The sequence below is a fragment of the Bufo bufo genome, chromosome 2 (genome assembly GCF_905171765.1).
Source record: "Bufo bufo chromosome 2, aBufBuf1.1, whole genome shotgun sequence".
NCBI lineage: Eukaryota > Metazoa > Chordata > Amphibia > Anura > Bufonidae > Bufo > Bufo bufo.
Window position 1 is genome coordinate 441,711,111 of NC_053390.1, and position 27,104 is coordinate 441,738,214.

Genomic DNA, 27,104 nt, shown 5'->3' on the forward strand with positions numbered 1-27,104 from the left:
TGCGTGTATACATAGATAGCTGTTAGTCACTGATAGTTGTACAAAGAGAATGCCATCAATCACTGATAACACCTCCCCATGTACAACTATCAGTGACTGACAGCTATCTATATATACACACTTACACAGAGAATGCTATCAATCACTGATAATACCACCCCCCATGTACAACTATCAGTGACTGACAACTATCTATGTATACACACTTACACAGAGAATTCTCTGTGTGTAAGTGTGTATACATAGATAGCGGTCAGTCACTGATAGTTGTACACAGGGGAGGTGTTATCAGTGATTGATAGCATTCTCTGTGTAAGTGCGTATACAGTCGTGGCCAAAAGTTTTGAGAATGACACAAATATTAGTTTTCACAAAGTTTGCTGCTAAACTGCTTTTAGATCTTTGTTTCAGTTGTTTCTGTGATGTAGTGAAATATAATTACACGCACTTAATACGTTTCAAAGGCTTTTATCGACAATTACATGACATATATGCAAAGAGTTAGTATTTGCAGTGTTGGCCCTTCTTTTTCAGGACCTCTGCAATTCGACTGGGCATGTTCTCAATCAACTTCTGGGCCAATTCCTGACTGATAGCAACCCATTCTTTCATAATCACTTCTTGGAGTTTGTCAGAATTAGTGGGTTTTTGTTTGTCCACCTACCTCTTGAGGATTGACCACAAGTTCTCAATGGGATTAAGATCTGGGGAGTTTCCAGGCCATGGACCCAAAATGTCAACGTTTTGGTCCCCGAGCCACTTAGTTAGCACTTTTGCCTTATGGCACGGTGCTCCATCGTGCTGAAAAATGCATTGTTCTTCACCAAACTGTTGTTGGATTGTTGGAAGAAGTTGCTGTTGGAGGGTGTTTTCGTACCATTCTTTATTCATGGCTGTGTTTTTGGGCAAAATTGTGAGTGAGCCCACTCCCTTGGATGAGAAGCAACCCCACACATGAATGGTCTCAGGATGCTTTACTGTTGGCATGACACAGGACTGATGGTAGCGATCACCTTTTCTTCTCCGGACAAGCCTTTTTCCAGATGCCCCAAACAATCGGAAAGAGGCTTCATCTGAGAATATGACTTTGCCCCAGTCCTCAGCAGTCCATTCACCATACTTTCTGCAGAAGATCAATCTGTCCCTGATGTTTTTTTTAGCCTTCCTAACAAGAATTGAACCTCTTTCCTTGAAGTTCTTGATGATCCTATAAATTGTTGATTGAGGTGCAATCTTAGTAGCCACAATATCCTTGCCTGTGAAGCCATTTTTATGCAACGCAATGATGGCTGCACGCGTTTCTTTGCAGATCACCATGGTTAACAATGAAAGAACAATGATTTCAAGCATCACCCTCCTTTTAACATGTCAAGTCTGCCATTTTAACCCAATCAGCCTGACATAATGATCTCCAGCCTTGTGCTCGTCAACATTCTCACCTGAGTTAACAAGACGATTACTAAAATGATCTCAGCAGGTCCTTTAATGACAGCAATGAAATGCAGTGGAAAGGTTTTTTTGGGATTAAGTTATTTTTTATGGCAAAGAAGGACTATGCAATTCATCTGATCACTCTTCATAACATTCTGGAGTATATGCAAATTGCTATTATAAAAACTTAAGCAGCAACTTTTCCAATTTCCAATATTTATGTAATTCTCAAAACTTTTGGCCACGACTGTACATAAATAGCTGTCAGTCACTGATAGTTGTACACGGGGAAGGTGTTATCAGTGATTGATAGCATTCTCTGTATAAGTGTGTATACATAGTCTGCCATCACTGATAGTTGTACATGGGGGAGGTGTTGTCAGTGATTGATATTCTCTGTGTAAATGTGTATACATAGATTGCTGTCAGTCACTGATAGTTGTACACAGGGGAGGAGTTATCAGTGATTGATAGCATTCTCTGTGTAAGTCTTATAGAGACATAGCTGTTAGTCGCTGATAATTGTACACGGGGAGGTGTTATCAGTGATTGATAGCATTCTCTGCTTAAGTGTGTGTTCAGAGTAGGGTTGCATTGGGTATCCAAGCAATATTTCTTCGATACTTAAATGCCTGGTTTGTTCGATGCTGAGATTGTCATTTTTGCGATACTAAGCTGTGCAATTCCAGCCACTGTTCTAATCTGCCCCCCAGATGTCCATGGGGTCAAGGAACAAGTTATGTGCCAGAGAAAGGTCACAGTCATTTAGAAAATAAGACAATTTTAACAGACAGCTGGCCAGAAGTGCTTGAATGCATGGAACTGTGCCACATTTGGAGAACGATGAGACAAGTATGGCAGCTGGCAAAAAGTATGAATTTTATAAAGAAGAATAACATTTTGGTGAAGGCACAGAAATGCACCACATTAGGAGAACGATGAGACAATTTTTACGGACAGCTAGCCAGAGATAGCAATGTCTGATTAATAAAATTTTATTGAAGATGCGAAAGTGCGCTACAGTGGCAGAATGACAAGACGTTTTTTACGGAGAGCTGGCCAGAGACAGCAATGCCTGCAGTTCAGAGGAGAGAACATATCACATGCACAATGTGGCGCACCCAATGTTCTCATCAGTGTCAGTGGAACCGGGGGAATGCACAGCAGCAGCCGTGAAGACCCCAGGGGTGAGAGTCAAGAAAGCGCACTATGAGGACTGAGCTGTCCAGTCTCTGTAGCATCTCCTTTCTCTTGCTTGCTCTTTACTTCACACTTTCCTGCTACTCACTAGTCATGTGACCAGGCAGATGTGATGTCACAGGAAGAGGCAGGGCTTCTGGTCACGGTACACTAGCTATGTAATCTGATAAGGGCAGGTAGCAACAGCAGTGTTATTGTTTACACATGTATAGTGGTCAGGGGGGAGATTATTTACATGGAACTGTATGATACAGAAGACTAGGGAGGAGAGTGATGTTATTTACATGGGACTATATGTTCAAGAAGACTAGACGGAAGGAAGCAATGTTATTTACATAGTACTGGATCTTAGAGAAGACTGTAGGGAGGGGAGTGATGTTTGTTTACATGGGACTTGATGTTACAGAAGACTAGAGAGAGGGGAGTGATGTTATTTACATGGGACTGGATGCTACAAAAAACTGGAGGGAGGGAAGTGATGTTATTTACATGTGACAGGATTTTACAAAAGACTGGAGATAGGGGAGTGATGTTATTTACATAGGACTGGATGTTAGAGAAGACTGGAGGGAGGGAAGTGATGTTATTTACAGTTAATGTGAGGGTTAATTAAACATTTTACTGTACATTAAAAATTTTAGATCTTAATAAAGGCCCTGTTGCTGGAAGTGATCTGCCGAAGTTTTGAAGAGGCGAAGTCCTCTCCATAACTTCTGCGCATCCAGCGCCAGTTCTAAATGTAAGACAGCTTCTGATGTAAGACATTTAGACCATTTTCTATGCCTAAAACAGGCGTAGAAAATGGTGAATGAGACCGACCTGCTGGCCCATCCCCTTCACCGCCACACCCACAATTTTAGACCTGGCATGAGCAGGGTGAAGTGGCAGATTGTGGTGCAACTAACCATTGCGCCGCCATCTGCCTCTGAAATACGCCTAATTTAGATGTATTTCAGTATAGTAAATGACCCCCTAAATGTATAAATTACATGATTTACTAAATCTTATCCCACAAAATCTGCTCAGCTCCTCGCACTCTGCTGCGTGCAGACTGCACTGCATTTTGTGGTGACAGATTCTGTCTAACATATCTTTACAGCATCTGGAGTACCAGCTACAAATCCCCTGCATAGACATAGATTTCACCCCTTAGTGACCACTCATACATATTTTTACAGTGGTCACTAATGGGCTTTAAACCTGCACATATGCTTGTTTCTGGGTGTCCTGTGCCAAGGTGCAGAAGTTGTTTAGTGCATCTGCTCTAATGGCCGGGGTTGGAGTAATCTCCACTTTTACCCTTTAGATGCTGCGGTCAATATCTATTATACATTGGCCCCCATGAATGTGACAATGGGTTGCCGATGCCTTTACATGTCAATTAATGTGGTCTAATGAGGGCCCCCAGCTCTGCCTTCTGTATATGCCAATTAGGTCTTGCAGGTGAATGCCCTACTAGATTGCCTGCCATTTTGCCACTGACAGCATAGTAAAAAATAAGAATTAAAGTTTAATTAAATAAAAATCCCAAAGTAAAATAAATAAATAAAAATCCGCCTTTTTCCCTGAAAAAAAAAAAAAAGTTTTTAAATGGAAAACACTGAAAGCATAAAATCCTCTCCACATATTTGGTATCGGCACAATCTCTAATGACATTATTTATCCCGCACAAAAATGTCATAATAAAAGTTAAAAAAAAGTCAGAATTCCATTTTTCTTGGTTATACGCAAAAAAAAAAAAAAAAACCCTTAAAGGGTTTCTATCACTTGGTATCACATATTTAGCTGTCAGACACTAGCATCATATTAGGATGGTTTGTTAGAGCAGACACTAGCGGATCGCTAGTGTCTGCTCTAACAAACCATCCTAATATGATAGGTTTTGGGGCAGCCGTTTCGCTAAAATAAGAACTTATATCTATATGCTAATGAGCCTCTAGGTGCTATGGGGGCGTCATTAGCACCTAGAGGCTCCGTCTACCTTCACAAAATGCCGCCGCCCAGCGCGTCCCTCCAGCCCACCCATCTCCTGCTGAATGCGATCCTCCCCGTGCGCGTCTCTGTTCGGCGCATGCGCAGTGAATGTCTGACCGCTTGCCTGCACAGACATCTCCACTGCGCCTGCGCCGATGACATCATAGTGCTCCGAGGAACAGGCGCAGTGGAGATGTCTGTGCAGGGAAGCGGTCAGACATTAACTGCGCATGTGCCGAACAGAGACGCGCACGGGGAGGATCGCATTCAGCAGGAGATGGGCGGGCTGGAGGGACGCGCTGGGCGGCGGCAGTTTATGAAGGTAGACGGAGCCTCTAGGTGCTAATGACGCCCCCATAGCACCTAGAGGCTCATTAGCATATAGATATAAGTTCTTATTTTAGCGAAACGGCTGCCCCAAAACCTATCATATTAGGATGGTTTGTTAGAGCAGACACTAGCGGATCGCTAGTGTCTGACAGCTAAATATGTGATACCAAGTGATAGAAACCCTTTAAGTATACCAAAATGATACTAGTGAAGACAGTTGTCCCACAAATATGCTATAGCTCTGTCGAAAGAAAAATAAAAAAGTAAAAAAGTTATGGGTCTTGGGATGTGCCCTGTCAGGTTTAATAAGTGGGATTTCTTGCCTTATAAATGGGGTTGGGACCATCAGTTGCATTGAGGAGAAGTCAGGTGGATACACAGCTGATAGTCCTACTGAATAGACTGTTAGAATTTGTATTATGGCAAGAAAAAAGCAGCTAAGTAAAGAAAAACGAGTGGCCATCATTACTTTAAGAAATTAAGGTCAGTCAGTCAGCTGAAAAATTGGGAAAACTTTGAAAGTAAGGGCTATTTGACCATGAAGGAGAGTGATGGGGTGCTGCGCCAGATGACCTGGCCTCCACAGTCACCGGACCTGAACCCAATCGAGATGGTTTGGGGTGAGCTGGACCGCAGAGTGAAGGCAAAAGGGCCGACAAGTGCTAAGCATCTCTGGGAACTCCTTCAAGACTGTTGGAAGACCATTTCAGGGGACTACCTCTTGAAGCTCATCAAGAGAATGCCAAGAGTGTGCAAAGCAGTAATTAAAGCAAAAGGTGGCTACTTTGAAGAACCTAGAATATGACATATTTTCAGTTTTTTCACACTTGTTTGTTATGTATATAATTCCACATGTGTTAATTCATAGTTTTGATGCCTTCATAGTCATGAAAACAAAGAAAACTCTTTGAATGAGAAGGTGTGTCCAAACTTTTGGTCTGTACTGTATATATATATATATATACACAGGTGAAACTCGAAAAATTTGAATATCGTGCAAAGTTCATTTATTTCAGTAATTCAACTTAAAAGATGAAACTAACATATGAGATAGACTCATTACATGCAAAGCGAGATATTTCAAGCCTTTATTTGTTATAATTTGGATGATTATGGCTTACAGCTTATGAAACCTTAAAGTCACAATTTTGAGGTGCCCTTTGCTCAGGGGGTATGGATTAATTAGCTGACTAGAGTGTGACACTTTGAGCCTAGAATATTGAACCTTTTCACAAAATTCTAATTTTAAGCTCCATTAATGCAATTCCTTTTAATTTGCATTACTGAAATAAATGGACTTTTGCACGATATTCAAATTTTTCAAGTTTCACCTGTGTGTGTGTGTGTATATATATATATATATATATATATATACTGTAATTGTACTGACACAGAGAATAAAGTTATCATGTTATTTATGTGGAAAAAAACTCATTTAAGCCATATTCTTATCAGTTTGATAAGAGTTTAGCTATAATGACAATTTATTTTAGGTCAGGAGATCAGAGATAATGCTTCAGATGAGCCATCAGTTGATGCGACTGTGACAGCTGACGAGAAGTGACCAACAAAAAAAACTATTCTTAGCCCAAAATGAGTAAAATTCAATCCTAAAAAAATGCCCCAAAGGTGTCCATAGCCTTTAAGGGCTCATGCACACGACCGTATGGCGTTTTCAGTGTTTTGTGGGCCGTTTTTTAACAGATCTGTTTTTCCGTTTTTTGTTTCAGTAGTATTTCCGGTTCAGTTCCGTTTTTCTGTATGGCATATACAGTATACAGTAATTACATAGGAAAAATTGGTCTGGGCATAAAACTTTCAATAGATGGTTCAGCAAAAACGCTACTGATACGGAAGACATACGGAGTACATTCCGTATGGTGTTCCATTTTTGCGGACCCATTGACTTGAATGGAGCCACGGAACGTGATTTGCGGGCAATAATAAGACATGTTCTATCTTTCAAAGGAACGTAAATACGGAAACTGAATGCACACGGAGACACTTCCGTTTTTTTTGCTGACCCATTTAAATGAATGGTTCAGTATAAGTAACACATACTGAACTAAAAAACGGCCAGTATACTGAACGCAAAAAACGTTCGTGTGCATGAGCCCTTAGTTTTTTATTTTTTATTTTAAAAACCTCCCTGCATTTGTCAAAATAAAAAAATAACTAGGAGAACCCCTTTAAACCATAAAATTCTGGTTGACTGCACCTGGCACTGGAGGTAGCTTTTTTGCGAACTGTTGTAGTACTGCAGTCTATGTGTAAGGCCTTTTTCACACGGGCGTTGCGGGAAAAGGTGCGGGTGCGTTGCGGGAACATGCATCACCATGGTAAAAGATCATGTGACGGGCTATGTGATGACCGGAGTGACGTCACCACAGGTCCTTTTCCTGCACACAGCAAAAAAGAAGACAGAAGAGAAGCCGGGCTGCGCGATCAAGTGGATTAAGGCGAGTTTAATAATTTTTTTATTTATTTTTAACCCCTCCAGCCCTATTGTACTATGCATTCTGTATTTAGAATGCTATTATTTTCCCTTATAACCATGTTATAAGGGGAAATAATAATGATCGGGTCCCCATCCCGATCGTCACCTAGCAACCGTGTGTGAAAATCGCACCGCATCCGCACTTGGTTACGGATACTTGCGATTTTCACGCAACCCCATTCATTTCTATGGGGCCTGCGTTACTTGAAAAACGCACAAAGAGGAGCATGCTGCGATTTTCACGCAACGCACAAGTGATGCGTCAAAATCACCGCTTGTGTGCACAGCCCCATAGAAATGAATGGGTCTGGATTCAGTGCGGGTGCAATGCGTTCAACTCACGCATAGCATCCGCGCGGAATACTCGCCGTGTGAAAGGGGCCTAACAGTTTAAAGTAAGTGCTTGCTTGTTCAACACTCTTGCTGCCAGTCTGTTTACTTTTAAATTGATATCTATGCAGTGATTTGGAGCACCGTATAAGAAAAAATGAAGCTATGACACCTATAAAGATATATTAAGAAATCAGTCACCACAGAATTTTAAACCTATTTAAATAAAAATATTGTTCAGGGGTGCACTTTAACTTCAAAGGGGGTCTGCCAGCAGCTTTGCTAGGTAAGAGCCGTGGACAGCTGTTTAAACATACCTTTGTCCATGCTTTTATTAGTGGCATCACTGTTCAAAAGAAGTTTTAAACCAGGGGCCACTACTCCCGTAAATGCTGTGTCTCTGAGGACTTGCAGGAGCAGTGCACACTGGATTCAAGTTTCTTTTGCACTGTGACGCTGCTAATAAAATAATGGAAACATGTATATTTAACCAGCTCTCCAACCACTTTCACTTTCAGCAGTTTTGCAGGGTCAAAACTTTTGACAGACTCCCTTTAAAGACTGTGGGGGAGATTTATCAAACTGGTGTAAAGTAGAACTGACTTAGGCTACTTTCACACTTGCGTTGTTCTTTTCCGGCATAGAGTTCCGTCACAGGGGCTCTATACCGGAAAAGAACTGATCAGGTATGTCCCCATGCATTCTGAATGGAGAGTAATCCGTTCAGTTTGCATCAGGATGTCTTCAGTTCAGTCGTTTTGACTGATCAGGCAAAAGAGAAAACCGTAGCATGCTACGGTTTTATCTCCGGCTAAAAAAACTGAAGACTTGCCTGAATGCCGGATCAGGCATTTTTTCCCATAGGAATGTATTAGTGCCGGATCCGGCATTCAGAATACCGGAATGCCGGATCCGTCTTTCCGGTATGCGCATGCGCAGACTGAAAAAAAGGTGAAAAAATAAATGCCGGATCCGTTTTTGCCGGATGACACCGGAAAGACGGATCCGGCATTTCAATGCATTTTTTCGACTGATCAGGCATTTTTAAGACTGATCAGGATCCTGATCAGTCTTACTAATGCCATCAGTTAGCATACATTTTGCCTGATCCGGCAGGCAGTTCCGGCGACGGAACTGCTTGCCGGATCTCTCTGCCGCAAGTGTGAAAGTAGCATTAGTTGCCCATAGCAACCCATCAGATTCCACCTTTCATTTTTCAGAGCTCCTTTGGAAAATGAAAGGTGGAATCTGACTGGCAACTAAGCCACATCTACTTTACACCAGTTTGATAAATCTCCTCCTTTGTTCTCTCTAGCCTGAGATGTGAATCAACCTTTTTACTTTACGCACTTCAGTCTAATCTTACAAAGGTCAGTATATCCATCCCCAGGTACCGGTAGCACATTGCATCATTCTGAATCTGGCTGAAAACTCAAGGTTCTCTTCACCAAACCTCATTCGGCCCCACACATATCAGGCTGTGTACCCCTGAGCTGTCCAGTCCTAGAGGTGCAGGACTCGCCTGCTTCTTGCTGCGAGTGCGTGCGTGGACACTGGATGGAGGCATCAGATCAGCCAAGTTCTGCTCCTCCTCATTCTTATATCCCTCATACACCACCACACAGGTGCCCAACACCTCATCCACAGAGCGAATAACGGCTGAGTATAGCTGTCCGTCCTCAGACCACTGTACTGAACAACGGTCACCAACCTTCCACTAAATGAGAGAGAAAAATGAGAGATGGTGCACTTGTAGGTTCTGTTATAACGTTATAAATCTAAGAAACATATAATTAGCAGCAAAAGAAATATACAGTACTACCGGTCCACCAGTTAGGGGAAAGGAATATTAGTCATACTTAGGTAATACGGTTTGGAAGGTATTTTCACTAGCGTGGCCTTGAAAGTGTCATGAAAACAAAATGTCATAGTTTTGTCACTTGTGGGTCATTAGACAGATGAACAAAGCAGATGTGACTTTTTGGAGGAAAAATACGGTGAAAGGAAGAGGCTTCTGCTGGGGCTATACAACAACATTGGTTGCACGACATGAAGATTGTAATGTCACATTGCGACAGCGACCTACAGCAATTGTGACATGACTGTCGCTACATATTCAACCCTGCTTGATTTTTAGTCACAGGTTGGAAGTTACATGCGAAGAGGTCATCCTAGACTGAGATTTGCTAGCAGCCTGCCTGCGATTTGGTCGTTTTTTTTTCCAGTCCCAATTCACAAATCTAGCATAGTTGCTTGACAGCAGATTGCAGCCAAACCATATAATTTTTTTTTGTCGCACAACTAAAGTTGCAGTGCAGCCCTAGCCTTAACGGGGGTTGGGACACTGATGGCATATCACTACTAGCATATGCCATGAATATCAGAAATGTCCAGTCCCACTTCTGGGATCGGCTCCTATCCAGAGAACAGTGAACCCTGAAGCGAAGGAGAGCACACTGCTCATGCACAGTGCGCTCTCCATTCATCACTACAGGAGTTACGAAAATAGAACCCGCACTGAAATCCGCAGGTGTTCGCAGGCAAATCCGTGCGGTCAATCCACATCAATTACATGCGGATTTGGTGGCGATTTTCCGCATGCAAATTTTACTAAGTGAATGGAGAAAATCCGATCAGGTCAAAATCCGCGCGGAAAAAATCTGCATCGTGTGCATTGAGAATTTTTAATTCTCATAGAACACAATGTACATGACCTATGGTGCGGATTTTCAGCACCCAAATCTGCACGGAAAATCTGCACGCAATCCTGATCGTGTGCATTTAGCCTAAGGTGTTAAACATAAACAGAAGCGTCCAGTGTAAAAAGTGTCACCAATGGGGCCGATTTATCAAAAGTGGAGTAAGGCCTCATGTACACGACCGTTGTTTGGGTCCACATCCGAGCTGCCATTTCGGCAGCTCGGATGCAGACCCATTCACTTCAATGGGGCCGCAAAAGATGCGTGTGCTGCCCGCATTCGTTGCTCCGTTCCGTGGCCCCGCTAAAAAAAAATACCATGTCCTATTCTTGTCCGCGCTTTGCGGACAAGAATAGGCATTTATATTGACGGCCGCCCGTTCTGTTCTGCAAATTGCGGAAGGCACATGGGCGGCTTCCTTTTTTTTTGCGGACCGCAAAAAACAGCACGGTCGTGTGCATGCGGCCTAAAGGAAAACTGTCTTAGTTACCCATAGCAGCCAATCAGATTCCGTCTTTTATTTATCAGAGCTCCTTTGAAAAGTGAAAAGTTGAATCTGATTGGTTGCTATAGGCAACTACGCCACTTTTTCTTTACTCCACTTTTAATAAATATCCCCCTGTATGTACTAAATACAGCTCAAAATGCCACTAAATGCCATGGGTTTAACAGGGTTCATCAACGTGTTAGGGTAAAAGGTTGTCAGAAAGGGTAAATTAAAAGAAAGAACCTGTGACGACACTATAGGAGGTGAGGGACCATAGGGAGGTGATATCAATGACAAGACTAACAAGAAAGATTTAGTCACCTGTTTAACAGGTGGGGTGCTATCCCCACTACTCCCCACAGACACTATTTCATCCAGCTGATGCCTCTCCGTATTTCCATAGCCATTATACTGCACCACACACGTCCTTGTTTCTCTATCAATGGATTTTACTGTTGCAGGATAGACACATCCATCTTCTGACCAAACAGCACTACAAGGGTCTCCCACCTTCCACTAAAAATCAAGATAGAGATTAAGTTAAGAAACATAATACAATTTCATACAGTCTTGTGCTACAACAAAGTAGAGCATGCAAGCTCCTGAAATATGACGCACCTCTGCACAATGTAATGCATTACCTCCAATTCTAAAATGAATCATAAAAGGTGGCATGTGCGAACCTGTGGGTATCCTATCACTTAGTACTTCGTAAAGTGCCATTTGGCAGAAACTAGAAGTTTCTAAACGTTTCTTCGAGCAAAATAACTGGTGGACTTTGCTTTTTCAGAAGACTTCTAGTTCAGAGATATTTGGTTATCTTGGCCATGCCACTACGTTAAAGTGGTTGTCTGAGGTATAAAAAATGAACCCCCAGGTCATAAAATAATAAAACATATACTCACCCCTTGCTGATTCCAGCAACGTCCCTCTGTTCCTCCCCAAAAGAATTAGTTTTTTGCAGTTGCAGCGATAACGTGTTCATATACTTCACATGACCACTGAAGCCAATCACTGGCCTCAGAAGTCATGTGCTGTATACAACCAAGCCGCACCAAAAACAAATATCTAAGAGGTGTAGGGGCACCTCCCGTGTAACACACTTTACATCTGAAAAAGCTTATTATGGGAAGCATAATTAGTTGGATCAGGAATTACAGGCTAGGATCTGAAAAGTGATGATTAAATTGTGGTGAAAAGAGCAGACAAAGGAGCTGGTGATGAATATGGGCAGTACGTCAAGAAGCAGCTAGTCAACTTTCTAATGTCTGTGTATAGAAAAAAAATAACTTAAAGGGCATCTGTCAGCACATTCGTACTTATGAAACTCGCTGACCTGTTACATGTGCACTTGGCAGCTGAAGACATCTGTGTCGGTCCCATGTTCATATGTGCCCGCACTGCTGAGAAAAGTGAAGTGTTAATATATGCAAATGAGCCTCTAGGGGCAATGGGATGTTACACATAGGCCTCTTTCACACGGGCGTTGCGGGAAAATGTGCGGGTGCGTTACGGGAACACCCGCAATTTTTCCGCGCGAGTGCAAAACATTGTAATGCGTTTTGCACTCGCGTGAGAAAAATCGCGCATGTTTGGTACCCAAACCCGAACTTCTTCACAGAAGTTCAGGCTTGGGATCGGTGTTCTGTAGATTGTATTATTTTCCCTTATAACATGGTTATAAGGGAAAATAATAGCATTCTGAATACAGAATGCATAGTACAATAGCGCTGGAGGGGTTAAAAAAATAAAAAAAAAAATTTAACTCACCTTAGTCCACTTGATCGCGAAGCCCGGCTTCTCGTCTGTCTCCTTTGTTGAACAGGACCTGTGGTGAGCATTAATTACAGGAAAAGGACCTGTGGTGACATCCCTCCGGTCATCACATGATCCATCACATGATCTTTTACCATGGTGATGGATCATGTGATGACCGGAGTGACGTCACCACAGGTCCTTTTCCTGTAATTAATGCTCACCACAGGTCCTGTTCAACAAAAGAGACAGACGAGAAGCCGGGCTTCGCGATCAAGTGGACTAAGGTGAGTTAAATCATTTTTAATTTTTTTTTAACCCCTCCAGCGCTATTTTACTATGCATTCTGTATTCAGAATGCTATTATTTTCCCTTATAACCAGACTATAGAGCATGCTGCGATTTTCACGCAACGCATAAGTGATGCGTGAAAATCACCGCTCATGTGCACAGCCCCATAGAAATGAATGGGTCGGTATTCAGTGCGGGTGCAATGCGTTCAACTCAGAGAGAGCTGCAGAGAGAGAGCAGAGCCTCTAGGTGTAACGGCAACGCCCCCGTTGCTCCTAGAGGCTCATTTGCATATATTAAAACATCACTTTTCTCAGCAATGTGGGCACATATGAACATGGGACCAACACAGATGTCTTCAGCTGCCAAGCACACAGATTCATAGGTACAAATCTGCTGACAGATGCCCTTTAATGGTACCCCCACAGTAAAGGTAAAACACAGAATGAATTCAATGTTGAAAGAAGCATTAAAGGGAACCTGTCATCAACTTTATGCTGTCCATACTAACAGCAGTATAAAGTAGACAGGTGAGTTGATTTCAGCAGTCTGTCATTTGTAAGTTAAAAGTAAGTGGTTGCCGAGAACCAACATCACAATCATTGCAGCCCAGGCCTGGAAAAGAGTCCCGGCCACCTGAGAAGAGTCCTGGTTATTCATAATCTCCTGCTCTTCCTGCCCACCTACTGATGATTCTTCTACCTAGTTTTCTCCCTTTCTCTCTAGGAGTCCTGGTCATTCATAAATCACTGCTCTCCCGCCCACCTGCTGATGACTGACCGTCTTCTACCTAGTTTTCTCCCTTTCTCTCTAGGAGAGAACTGCCAATCATCAGCAGATGGGTGAGAGTGCAGTAGATTATGAATAACCAGGACTCTTCTCAGGTAGATTTGACTATTTTCAAGGCCTGGGCTGCAATGATTATGATGCTGGTTCTCATCAACCACTTACTGTTAGCTCATGAGTAACACACCGCTGAAATCAGCATTTCTGTCACTACTTTATACTGCCCTCAGTGAGGTCAGCAGAAAGTTGAGCAGAGATTATTGATATCACACGGATATGATCATCCACCGGTCCCTATCTTGTATTTGTTGCCCAAAGTAAACAAAAATTTGTCTAAACCCCCTGGAAGACCTATGATAAGTGGGGTTAATTCAGAGTTATACCCTCTAGCATGCTATGTGGACTTATACCAACAAAATATTGTCAAACAGCTAACTAATTGTTTAAAACATACACCATACACTTTCTACAAAGGATCACATCAATCAATGTATCTGAGGTTTCGTTTCTATGAACTCTGGACATAAGCAGCCTATATACAAATATTTCATACAAAGATGGAATGGCAAAGTAATGAAAAGATCCAGATTTTGATGTCTTTGATAGATGTTACTTTGACTACAACATTTTCGAGATGATTTCTGCTTCCAGCTAGAGATCCTTGACAGAGTCACCTGTAGCATCAAGTTAGGGGGCATTCACACTACAGTATCCGTTTTTCAGACTGCAAATCGTGGAACTGCAAAATACGCATGCAGGCCTTATTAGACTATATTCATGTCTTTTTTTTTTAAACACCGTTTGTTATGGAATCTACTTTTGCAGATCAGATGATGCTTTGGCTCTGCTATATGGATTATGCTCCTGAGATGGGGTGAAAAAGACCAAGTGAAACAATTTTGAACTAAGATGTACTGGAACTACGATGTACTCCAGTAAGTCTACTGATAAGAATGGTGAAGATGTTGATAAAATCACACTTTTATTTCTTTGCTGGCAGGCAATTCAGAGCACCAGGAGGCGGGCTTTTTCAGTACGAGCACCGCTATGTGATGCCTACTGACATCTAAACACACTGTCAACCAAGGGGAGGGGGATTGTGTTTAGAAGTCGGTAGGTGTTGCATAGCAGTGCTCGTACTAAAAAATACTGCCTCCTGGTGCTCGAAATTGCCTGCCAGGAAAGGAATAAAAGTACAATTTTATCAATAACCGTAGTGTTGACAATGAGGAGAAAGGTATTATTTTAAACTGCAGGACCACCCCTACCAAGCTATGTGCCTGGTTTAATAGGGGTGATTCGGGTGACAGAGCCTCTTTGAAGCATAGCTAACCTTTCAAAAAACTTTGCATTAATCAACAGTACAGTGTGTACTGTAAAAGAGGAATGACACTATTTCTGACCATTATATAACTTGTATCTGGCATTTTTTGCAGTTTTCTCATCTGTACACTGTATTTCTAGTTATCACTTCTCCCAGATCTATCCCCCATTCACTGAACACAGAAAGTAGAGGAGAATATGCTTTCTAACTCTCTATCTCTCTCACTCACTCAGAAGCAGTCCCAAGATCATAGAATACATTATATAGAGATATACTGACTTGACCTGTACTGATATGAATAAACCACTTGGTCTGAGATAGAAACTGTACATTTAGCTTGTGCAGTCTTTTTGTCTGTGCGACATTTCTACCTTCCAACTCAGCTCCTGCTCACTCCTCCATAGACTTCTATAAAATGATGTCATCAAATCTCTTAGTGGGCAGGCAGCCCTCTTGGTCTTACAAGATAGAGTTTTCATAAATTTTAGAGACATGGTAAGTTTTCAAAGAAGGGGGAGGGCAGCTGATAACTCTAGAACATGACATTATTTTCTGGTAAGATATATTGCAAAGTTCCTTATAGTCGCTTATACTATTGATTTATGCAAAGTTGTGAAAAAGTTAGGGACCATTTAAGAACTAAAGTAGACCTCGTCCTTAAGGGGTTAAAGGCATCCCTATGAACCAGTGTTTTAGGGCCAGTAGAAACTGTAGTAGTGAGGAAGAACATGCAATACAGATGGGAATGTTTATACATTAAAATCCCTGAGTGGGAAAGTCTATATGCAATAGATGGGAATTTTGTTTAAGAAGTTTGTAAAACTGGCCCTAACCAGCTGGGCTAACCAAGGGATGAGGTGGTTAAAACAGGACTTGAGATTGGGACTATTGTGATGACAGAAGGATCTTAAAGCTACATATGATTGCTACACATTTATGATTTGAGGGATTATGTACAAGGTAAATTTAAGGGATGCTGACAAAAGATACTTAATATGTTTTCAGGGAACAACTATGATTTGTATATTAAAAAGGTAAGGCAAGGTAAGTTCACATCTGTGCTGACTTTTCTGTTATTGTGGAATGCTCCTTTGAAGAAGCACTCCAACAAAAATGTTATTCTCTGACCCGTTAGAAAGGTATATGCTGGAAACTAGTGAAGGTAATTTTCTTACCAGTGACTGTATTTGTGTGTTGTAACCTCCATTCTAGTCCTCAGCTATGTCCTATGACCAACACTGTTACTCTCCAAATAACACAGCATCTTATGTGTGGACAGAAACCAATTTTCTCTATGTATTCCTATGGGAGTCTCAAGGTCAGTCTCATAGCAATGAATAGAGAAGTAACTGACTTCCTGTCCTGTGTCAGTTGGAGATCAGTGTTAATCACATGACACAGCAGAGGATCAGAAGGGAGGTTATAACCTTTCACTACCATTTATATCTTTCTAATGGTCCAGAGAATAAAGATTTTTATGGAAGTGCTTCTTTAAAGGGAACCTGTCATCAACTTTATGCTGACCTCACTGAGGGCAGCATAAAGTAGTGACAGAAATGCTGATTTCAGCAGTGTGTCACTCATGAACTAAAAGTAAGTGGTTACTGAGAACCAGCATCATAATCATTGCAGCCCAGGCCTTGAAAAGAGTCAAATCTATCTGAGAAGAGTCCTGGTTATACATAATCTCCTGCTCTCTCACCCATCTGCTGATGATTGGCAGTTCTCTCCTAGAGAGAAAGGGAGAAAACTAGGTAGAAGAATCATCAGTAGGTGGGCAGGAAGAGCAGGAGATTATGAATAACCAGGACTCTTCTCAGGTGGCCGGGACTCTTTTCCAAGCCCAGTCTGCAATGATTGTGATGTTGGTTCTCGGCAACCACTTACTTTTAACTTTTAAATGACAGACTGCTGAAATCAACTCACCTGTCTACTTTATACTGCTGTTAGTATGGGCAGCATAAAGTTGATGACAGGTTCCCTTTAAAGGGGGTGTCTCTTCACAGCAATCAATGTTAAATGAACAAATGATATCTCTATCATCAACTTTGCAAATACCTTGTTTTGTGTACTTTATTCCTCTATCTTGTTTTTTCCAAAATCTTGACCCTTTACTTTTGCTCGTTGCCAGGGGATCCGGCCACTGCTCTCACAGTAACAGCGGTGGCCGCACAGGCGCGGTGCCCCCAGTTCTTGCTGCTTGTACTTTTGGCTGGAGCTGCAGGGAGCGAGCGCAAGCGTGGCTCGCCCTCCTTCACTTTGTTGGCTCTGGGAGCTATTGCGCATGCGTGACCATCCTCCATTCATTCCTATGGGAGTGCCGGCTGTTTTCGACGCTCCCATAGGAATGAAATGAGGTCGGCAGCGCATGTGCACTAGCTTCCGGCCAACTCGTAAATCTGCCGGCATATTGTCTTTGCACAAACTACCTGTTATGGCGGCATGACTCTTGCTACTGCCCTGTGGCTGATCCATACTGACAGGTAGTTTGTGTGCTTTAACAAAAATTCCCAAGTATAATATATACGTCTATGTCTCAGTTAATTCCAACTTTGTAACATGAGACTTTGTACTCCTTCAGTTTACTGTCTGACAATGATTTCTGGTTCGGAGCGTGCCCGTACATAATGGGGTTGGGGTTACAGGATTCAGGGGCTGCTTCTGATTGGGTGAAATACACTGATATTAAACGACCCCAGAAAGCCTGAAAATGCACACTGGACTGACAGGGAGTGACTGAAAATGGCTTGGCGAGACAACCCCTTTAAGTCTTGTTTCCATTATTTTTGGAAATAAAAGTCCTGCAGACAGGATTTTAACTTCCGTGAAAAGTAACTTAAACCTGACGGAATTAATAGAAACAGCACAAAATAACAAAAGGAAAATCGCGCAATCCCGTGATATGAGCTCATCTTAAAATATGGTGACCTATATGTTTGTGAAGAATTGCTACAAAATTCATAAAGATTTATAGTAGGAACATGTTAATATGTGATTGAGAAACAAAGTAATTCTATTGAATATTGCTTAAAAGTGCAATGTGGGACATTTACTAAAGCTTTTATGCCACAGTTGTAAACCCTGTGGCCCACACTAGTACGAGAAGCTCTGGGGCTTGTACTAGTTTTCCGGCCCACCAGTTAAGTCCACCGGAGCCCCCTACCGGTGAACTTGTATGGTGTACCCCAGAGCATTTTGAGCCTGCGATTCCTGATTTTTTTGGCCAAGCAGGAATCCAGATTCCCACAGTGGGCTTCACTGAATATGACTATTTTAGTCTTTTTTTCAGTGACCACTTTGTGAATCTGATGGTGGAGCAAACGAACGTGTTCGCCCAACAGTTCATTGCTCAACACCCGGGCTCCTTTTTGACTAGGGCCGGTGGCTGGACTCCGGTCAGTGCAGCCGAGATGAGGACGTTTTGGGGCCTCGTGCTGCACATGGGCCTAGTAAAAAAAAAACAATGTCAGGCATTACTGGAGTGGGGACGTCCTCTACCAGACCCCACTTTACAGTACGGCCATTACACGTACCCGGTTTGAGGCCCTTCGGAAATGCCTGCATTATGCAGATAATGCAGCATGTCCCCCAGCATAGGGCCACATTTTTGGAGGCCTATGTACCTGGAAGGGAGGTCGTGGTTGATGAGTCTCTCATTGCTTTCAAGGGGAGACTCATTTTCCGCCAGTATGTTCCCTCTAAGCGGGCGAGGTATGGCGTAAAGCTGTACAAACTTTGTGAGAGTAGCTCAGGGTACACTTACAAGTTTCGTGTGTACGATGGGCGAGATTCCCGTATTGAACCCCCAGAATGTCCCCCCACTCTGGGTGTTAGCGGGAAACTTGTGCGGGACCTTATGCACCCACTGCTAGATAAGGGTTACCACCTGTACGTGGATAACTTTTATACTAGTATCTCCTTGTTCCAATCCCTCGTCCGCCAGATCCACGTCCACTTATGGGACCGTGCAGAAAAATCAATGCGGCCTCCCTACCCACCCCCTCCAGGTACCTATCCCCAGGGGTGAGACCCGTGCCCTTACCAGTGAAAACCTGATGCTGGTCAGATATAAGGACAAGAGGGATGTCACCCCTGTCCCTGTAAGAGGTACCGTGGCAACAGTCCTCAAGCCAGATTGTATCGTCGACTACAATCGGTATATAGGAGGAGTTGATCTCTTTGATCAAGTCCTCAAGCCATATAATGCCTTGCGCAAAACCCGGGCATGGTACAAAAAAGTTGCGGTCTACTTGGTACAAGTTGCCTTGTACAACTCTTTTGTGCTGTCCCGAAGCGCTGGCAACACAGGGAAATTCCTCCAGTTCTATGAGGCAGTCCTCAAGGCCCTGATCTTTTCTGAGCAGGAAAGAGCAGGCCGGAGTACCTCGGGAACTGGAGGCGCCCGGATCGTCCCTGGCCAACACTTTCCAGGTGTGGTCCCCCATACTGGAAAGAAGGGACGGACCCAAAAAAGGTGCAGAGTGTGTCACAGGAGGGGGATACGGAAGGACACCACCACTCAATGTGACACGTGCCCCGATCATCCGGGCCTCTGCATTATTGGTTTCTTCAGGGGGTACCACACTTCCATGGAGTACTACATTTATGATCCCCTTCCCCAATTTTAATTCCATTTAGCCACTGACAATCGGGGAAAAAAATGGTTCTCAGACTTGACACTAAAACCCCAAATTATTATTTTTTTAAATATTATTTTGTAGAACTAAAATAAATAAAAAAAGTAGACATATTAGGTATCGCCGCGTCCATAAGAATCTGCTCTATAAAATTACCCCATGACCTAACCGCTCAGATGAACACGGTCAAAAAAATAAAATGAAAACTGTGCAAAAAAAGGTATTTTTTTGTCACCTTACATCACAAATTGTGTAATAGCACGCAATCAAAAAGTCATATGCCCCCCAAAATAGTGCCAATAAAACCGTCCTCTCATCCTGCAAAAAATGAGCCCCTACATAAGATAATCTGCTAAAAACTTTTTTTTTTAAGTGGACTCAGACTATGGAGATACTAAAATGTTATTTTTTTTGTTTAGAAAAGGTTAATATAGTGTAAAACCTAAATAAATTTAAAAAAAGTAGACATTTTAGGTATCGCCGCATCCGTAAGAATCTGCTCTATAAAAATACCCCATGACCTAACTCCTCAGATGAACACGGTCAAAAAATTTTTATAAAAACGGTGCAAAAAAAGGTATTTTTTGTCACCTTACATCACAAATAGTGTAATAGCAAGCAATCAAAAAGTCATATGCACCCTAAAATAGTGCCAATAAAACAGTCCTCTCATCTCGCAAAAAATGAGCCCCTACCTAAGAGTCCATCAAAATCTGCCTTCCAAAAACCATATGGTGTTCCTTTCCTTCTGCGGCCTGCCGTGTGCCCGTACAGTAGTTTACAACCACATATGGGGTGTTTCTATAAACTACCGAATCAGGGGAATAAATATTACATTTTGTTTGGCTGTTAACCCTTTCTTTGGTACTGGAAAAAATGGGTTAAAATTGAAAATTTGCCCAAAAATTTAAATTCTGAAATTTCATCTCCATTTGCCAACAACTCTTGTGGAACACCTAAAGGGTTAACAAAGTTTGTAAAATCAGTTTTGAATACCTTAAGGGGTGTAGTTTACAAAATGGGGTCCCTTTTTTGGAGTTTCTACTATAGGGGTGCATCAGGGGGGCTTCAAATGGGACATGGTGTAAATAAACCAGTTCAGCAAAATCTGCCTTCCAGAAACCATACAGTGTTTCTTTCCTTCTGTGCCCTGCCGTGTGCCCGTACAGTAGTTTACGACCACATATGGGGTGTTTATATAAACTACAGAATCAGGGCAATAAATATTGAGTTTTGTTTGGCTGTTAATCCTTGCTTTGTTACTGGAAAAAATGGATTAAAATGGAAAATTTGACAAAAAAATTTAATTAGGAAATTTCATCTCCATTTGCCAATAACTCTTATGGAACACCTAAAGGGTTAACAAAGTTTGTAAAATCAGTTTTGAATACCTTGAGGGGTGTAGTTTCTAAAATGGGATCATTTTTGGGTGGTTTCTATTATGTAAGCCTCACAAAGTGACTTCAGACCTGAACTGGTCCTTAAAAGTTGGAAAATTTGTAAAAAATTTCAAGATTTGGTTCTAAACTTCTAAGCCTTGTAACCTCCCATATGGGAAATGTAAATTAATAACTATTTTTGGAGGTATTACTATGTATTATAGAGGTAGAGAAATTGAAACTTGGAAATTTGCTAATTTTTCCAAATTTTTGGTCAATTTTGTATTTTTTTATAAATAAAAATGAACTTTTTTTACTCCATTTTACCAGTGTCATGAAGTAGAATATGTGACGAAAAAACAATCTCAGAATGGCCTGCATAAGTAAAAGCGTTTTAAAGTTATTCACACATAAAGTGACACTGGTCAGATTAGCAAAAAATTGCCTGGTCCTTAAGGTGAAAATAAGCCCGGTCCTTAAAGGGAACCTGTCATGTGGATATTTGATTATAATCTAACTAATTATATACAATCATTAACTATTAAAAAGTACCTTAGATGTGATCACTTTCTGGTGTGACAGATGGTTACCTCATAATATACACACAAAGATGCCACATGCCGCATGCTAATGAGCTGATTTGAGTCCTGTGTGATGTCATTGAGTCCAGCGTTAATTTAATTAACAGCTATAGCCACTCCCCTGCCCACCTGCTGCTGATTCATATGGAAAAAAACTGTCAATCAGCAGCAGGTAGGCGGGGAGAGTCAGGAGCTCATGAATATTCAGGACTCATCATTATCAGCTGGAGCATTTCAATACAAGATGTTGGCAGATTGACTGGGTCAATTAAAGAAAGTGACCCAGCATTTTGCTAAGAGAGTCACTTATTTATGTTGCCCTTAGTTAGGACACCATAAAACTGGTGACAGGTTCCCTTTAAGGGGATAAGGAGGTGGGGCTTAGAGTGGCCAGCCAGATTTACTATAACTTTCAAGCATAAATTAAGAGCATCTCAGTCACGGAATTATGACTGGTGTATGGGAAATAAATGTCCCTGTGTGTATTTTTATTGGTTGAGGGTTCAACACTATTTAAGCACCTACAGTGTTTCACTATTCACGCTTGAAAAAGGGGATCTATGGATCTTATGGACTATAAGTGATTTTAGCTGGCCACCATTTATGAACTTTACATGCGATAAGAACCATAATGGGATATGTCTCTACACTGTAACTATGGTATATACCACGTGATAAATTAAAGGGCTTCTGTCACCCCACTAAACTCATTTTTTTTTTTGTGTGTACTTATAATCCCTATCCTGCCATATTGCCATACATTATGTTATTCATCATTTTCGTTCAGTAGATTTAGCAAAAAACTTACTTTTATGATATGCTAATTACCTTTCTACCAGCAAGTAGGGCGTCTACTTGCTGGTAGCAGCCGCAGAAAACCGCCCCCTCCTTCTGTTGATTGACAGGGCCAGCCGCGATCTCCTCCTCCGGCCGGCCGGCCCTGTCAGCATTTCAAAATCGCTGCTGGCCCTGTCAATCAACAGAAGGAGGGGGCGGTTTTCTGCGGCTGCTACCAGCAAGTAGACGCCCTACTTGCTGGTAGACAGGTAATTAGCATATCATAAAAGTAAGTTTTTTGCTAAATCTACTGAACGAAAATTATTAATAACATAATGTATGGCAATATGGCAGGATAGGGATTATAAGTACACAAAAAAAAAAAAATGAGTTTAGTGGGGTGACAGAAGCCCTTTAAAGGCAAGAAGTGTTTCCCATGCAGTCTTTACACGGACACTGCTGAGGAGCGTGATCGGCTTCAAAGTATACAGACGCATGATCATTGCAGCCAAGAAGATGCTGTCATGTCTTCATTGATGAGGAAGATCTGAGTGCTTGCACTTGGTGCAGCAGGGGATGAAAACTTTTTATATGTTCGTTTAAGACAATTCCTGTCTGTGGGAGCAACCTTCATTTATTATAACTCGGACAACCTTTATAAACAGTCTTTCTTGAAGAAGTCGAAGGTTGATTTTGAAGTATATTTTGGTCATTGACTTGTTATAAGATCTAACTTCTTTTCAGCTCCAGTTTTTTCATTGACTGTAGGATACGGGCGTCCATCATTTGTAGACATTTAATAGATTTAAGTCTTTTCATTATCTACACTGTATTTTTCCAGTCTTAAGGCTGTATTAGATTAAATGATCCTGCAGCCAATTCTTGGGAGGGAAGCGTTCCTTCCCGGCTATCGCCTTATCGCTAGCGAAGGAGACTGCTGCTATTACATGCAGCGATCCCCTCCTCAGTATGGGGAAGAGTGATGGCTAATGCCATCACTCGCCCCCATACAAAATCATTATTTGCCAGCAGCAGATCGTGATTACACTATACGATCTGCTGCTGACAAACAATTATTTTTAAACCTGTTGAAAGATTCCAATTGCCCGATGAACGAGCGTTTGCTCATTCATCGGGTAATCCGTGGCAGTATTAGGCCTCCTGCACACGGCCGTTTTTTTTCCCCGTTTACTCCGTATGCATTCCGTTTCCGTATTTCTGTTTTAACATAGAACATGTCCTATTATTGCCCGCAAATCACGGTCCGTGACTCCACTCAAGTCAATGGGTCCGCAAAAAAAACTGAACACTTACGGAAATGCATCCGTATGTCTTCCGTTTCCGTTCCGTTTTTTCCTGAACCATCTATTGAAAATGTTATGCCCAGCCCAATTTTATCTATGTAATTACTGTATACTGTATATGCCATACGGAAAAACGGAACGGAAAAACGGAACAGAAACGGAAACACAACGGAAACAAAAAACTGAACAACGGATCCGTGAAAAAAGGACCGCAAAACACTGAAAAAGCCATACGGTCGTGTGCAATAGGCCTTAAACTGCCGGATTCACTGAGTTTTCAGAATATCTGAGTTTTCAGATATGCCATAGAGACAAATCAAAAGTTTTGATTGGTGGCAGTGAGTGCTGAGATCCCCACTGGATCACTAGAAAGAGGAAAGAGAAGCACTCGCATATCGAGCTCTCTTTCTTCATTGCAGGAGATGGACTGAATACAAAGTCCAGGAGCCATCTCAATTTTCCGTCTCCTGCAGTGAGGAGACAGAGCTCAATATGTGAGTGATTCTATCTACTCGTTCTAGCAATAGGTGGGGATCTCAGCTCTCAGAACCCACCAATCAAAACTTTTGCTATGTCTCTATGACATATCAAACGTTTTCTGAAAACTAGGTGACCCTTTCAGTCAGCGACTTCAAGGGGTTATTTATTTATTCCTCTCTAGTATAGCACCAACATATTCCGCAGCGCTTCAAAGACAATGTCATCACTCACTGTCCCCAGTGGGGCTCATATTCCAGATTCCCTATCAGTATGCCTTTGGTGTGTGGGAGGAAACCACAGTACCGGTGCTAACCACTGAGCCACCCTAGCCCTTGGATTAATTCTGGTATTGCAGCCACTTCCATTCAACTAACATTCACAGACAGGTGTGGCACTGTTTCTAGGCAAAAAAATATAGATCCTATTTTCTCATTCTGGACACCCCCAGATTATGCATAACGGTGCACATTTACTAATGTGAGTGCACCTAGACTCTGGAGTAAATGTTTAAAAAAAGTATCTGCCCCTAACCTGATAAGGGGTGGAGCTTCCCAGAAAAGGGTAGTGACTTTACAGGAAGGGAGTATGGCTTAATATGCAACATTTTCACCAAAACAGCGCCACTATTCCTCCATAAAATTGTACCACAAGGTAAGTCGGCCAATATTTGGTGTAAAATTAGACAAAAGCATCTAGCCAGCACCAATCAGATCATCCAGCCAGAGCCGCTGTGATAAATCTGATATGGTGCAGGTCTAGACAGGCTGTCTAAGATTCATCTAAGATTAGTAAATTTGCCCCAATACGTGTAAGTACAATAAAGTGAAAAAATTGACCAGTCACAGAATTTATTATATTCTGGAGTTGTCTAGAAATCAAGGCTTAAAGGGTTGTCCAAGAATGAAGAGGGAAACCCCCCCCCCCCCCCCCCCCCACGCTTGGCCGGACCTGTGAAGAGGAGCTTACTTACCTGCTTCCAGGTGCTGGCTCCCAGCTCCTTCTCTTCCTGGCCTGCAATGCTCCCTCTGAAAACATCTGGCTAGACACCCTCTGAAGCCAATCAATGGTCACTTTACTGCGGCCATTCATTGGCTGCAGGTGGTGTCAAAGGGTCAATGAGCTTTCAGAAAACTTTTGATATATGTCATAGAGACCCCCACTGATCCCTAGAATGAAGAGAGAGAAGCGCTCTACTGCAGGAAAGGAAACGAGGCGGACTCAATAGGCCTCCATCTCCTGCAGTAAGGAGAGAGAGTGCAATATGCAAGCGCTTCTCGTTCTAGAGAAAAGGCCTTTTTACTTCCAAAATCTACAGAACATGTCATTTGACAAAGCATCCTGTTTGCATAAGACTGTATTAAAATATTTCACATAGTGAGAAAACAAACTCTATACAAAAAGCATCAACACATATACAACTGTGCATTAGTCATAGGGCATTTACAGATTTTCAGTTGAGTACTCACTTTGGATACAAGGCAGCGAGGCTGTGTGGTTGCGTGGGTGAGAGGTGGAGGAGGCTGCGCCTTCTTTTTCTTGCTCCACTTCTCTCCGTCATCTTTTGGGTGATCCCTGTAGCCATCTCTGTCCCACTCTGATTCTCTAGGTGTTTCTCGTTGACAATCTTTTTGGGTATCACCAGGTGCAGTGGCTCCTTCTTGTCTCCGATTCTTATCACTGCACCTAAGCATATCCTAGAGGGTAAGGAATGATACAGTTAAAGGGGTATTCCTATCCTATTATTATCAGTGATAGCCAGTACTAAAATTTTACCAAATATATTTCATTAAAAATGCAAAGTTCTGTAGATATTTGCTCACCAACTGTACAAAGTTATAGCCGTGCTATGAAGAGCTGCCCTTGGACAACTTTAACTTCCAGCAGTGGTAACCATGTATGGGCAGGTCAACTGTGCTCCCCTAACTCTCCTGCCCATGATTTCAGGAGCACATATTTCTTGTGCAGGCACTCTTAGTCCATCGCACTCACACTACAGTAGCTCGCGAAATTAATAGGACCTAAAAGCTGCAATACAGTGCTATAAATCACCTTGCTAATATGGCACCATTAAAGAGAATGGCAGCACTGGCAATGTGTGCTAGGCTGTAGGTGCTATTGTGATACTTCACCCCTGCTGCTTGGTGGTCACAGGGACTCAAGCTACAAAACCCACAGTCTGGTACAATTCTAACAGCACAGATATGTCCAATGAAAGGAAAGTGATTGCTAGTAATGTATCTGTTTTTATAGGGGAAAATTAGTTTATATCACAAAGAGGTGGGAAAGACTAACTTTTTTTCGATTGTAAACTGACCTGATTACAGGCATAACTCGAAGCTCATGGGCCCAATGCAAAATCTGTAATAGGGATCCTACCTGCCAAATGTCCCTTATACTAATGGAGTCTTATGCAGTAAAAAGGCTATTAGGCTCCTCTCAGGAACCAGGGAACCTCTGCACCCCCTATAACTATGCTTTTAGTTCAAACTTCAGCATTATAATGTCTTTTTAGAATGAGCTTATGCATAAGGGATCTAGTAAAGATTTCAACTGGTCAATTACCCAATCCCTTTAAAGCCTTACTCCTTGGGCTCTTCTGGTTCTTACTTAAAGGGGTTGTCCAACGTACTTAAAAAAGACTAATGGCACTAAATGTGATAAAATAAAAATCCTATACTCATCAGTTAATCCCTCCATCGTTGCTCCAGTCCTCAGTTCTGGTCTGAGTTTACATGGCTGCAGCTGTGATATAGCTATACACTCCACATGACCGCCTCAGCTGTCTCACGCCATATATCACTGAGGCCAGTCAGTGGCTGCAGCTGTGAGGTGTGGTATACGG

The 27,104-nt window shown here is 42.1% G+C and overlaps 1 protein-coding gene across 4 annotated transcripts in view; it reads right to left on the reverse strand.

Moving 5' to 3' along the window:
- The window catches only part of LOC120991595 (survival motor neuron protein-like), a 78,767-nt gene that overhangs the window by 21,643 nt on the left and 30,020 nt on the right, over positions 1-27,104 (reverse strand). For 2 of the 4 annotated variants that reach the window (XM_040420376.1, XM_040420374.1), the window contains 3 exons: positions 25,729-25,956; positions 11,270-11,464; positions 9,474-9,479 (listed from right to left, as the gene is read on the reverse strand). In XM_040420376.1, coding sequence (XP_040276310.1) covers positions 9,474-9,479; positions 11,270-11,464; positions 25,729-25,956 — 429 coding nt within the window. The remainder of the gene's footprint in view (positions 1-9,473; positions 9,480-11,269; positions 11,465-25,728; positions 25,957-27,104) is intronic. The other 2 variants (XM_040420377.1, XM_040420375.1) reach the window with 1 other exon arrangement.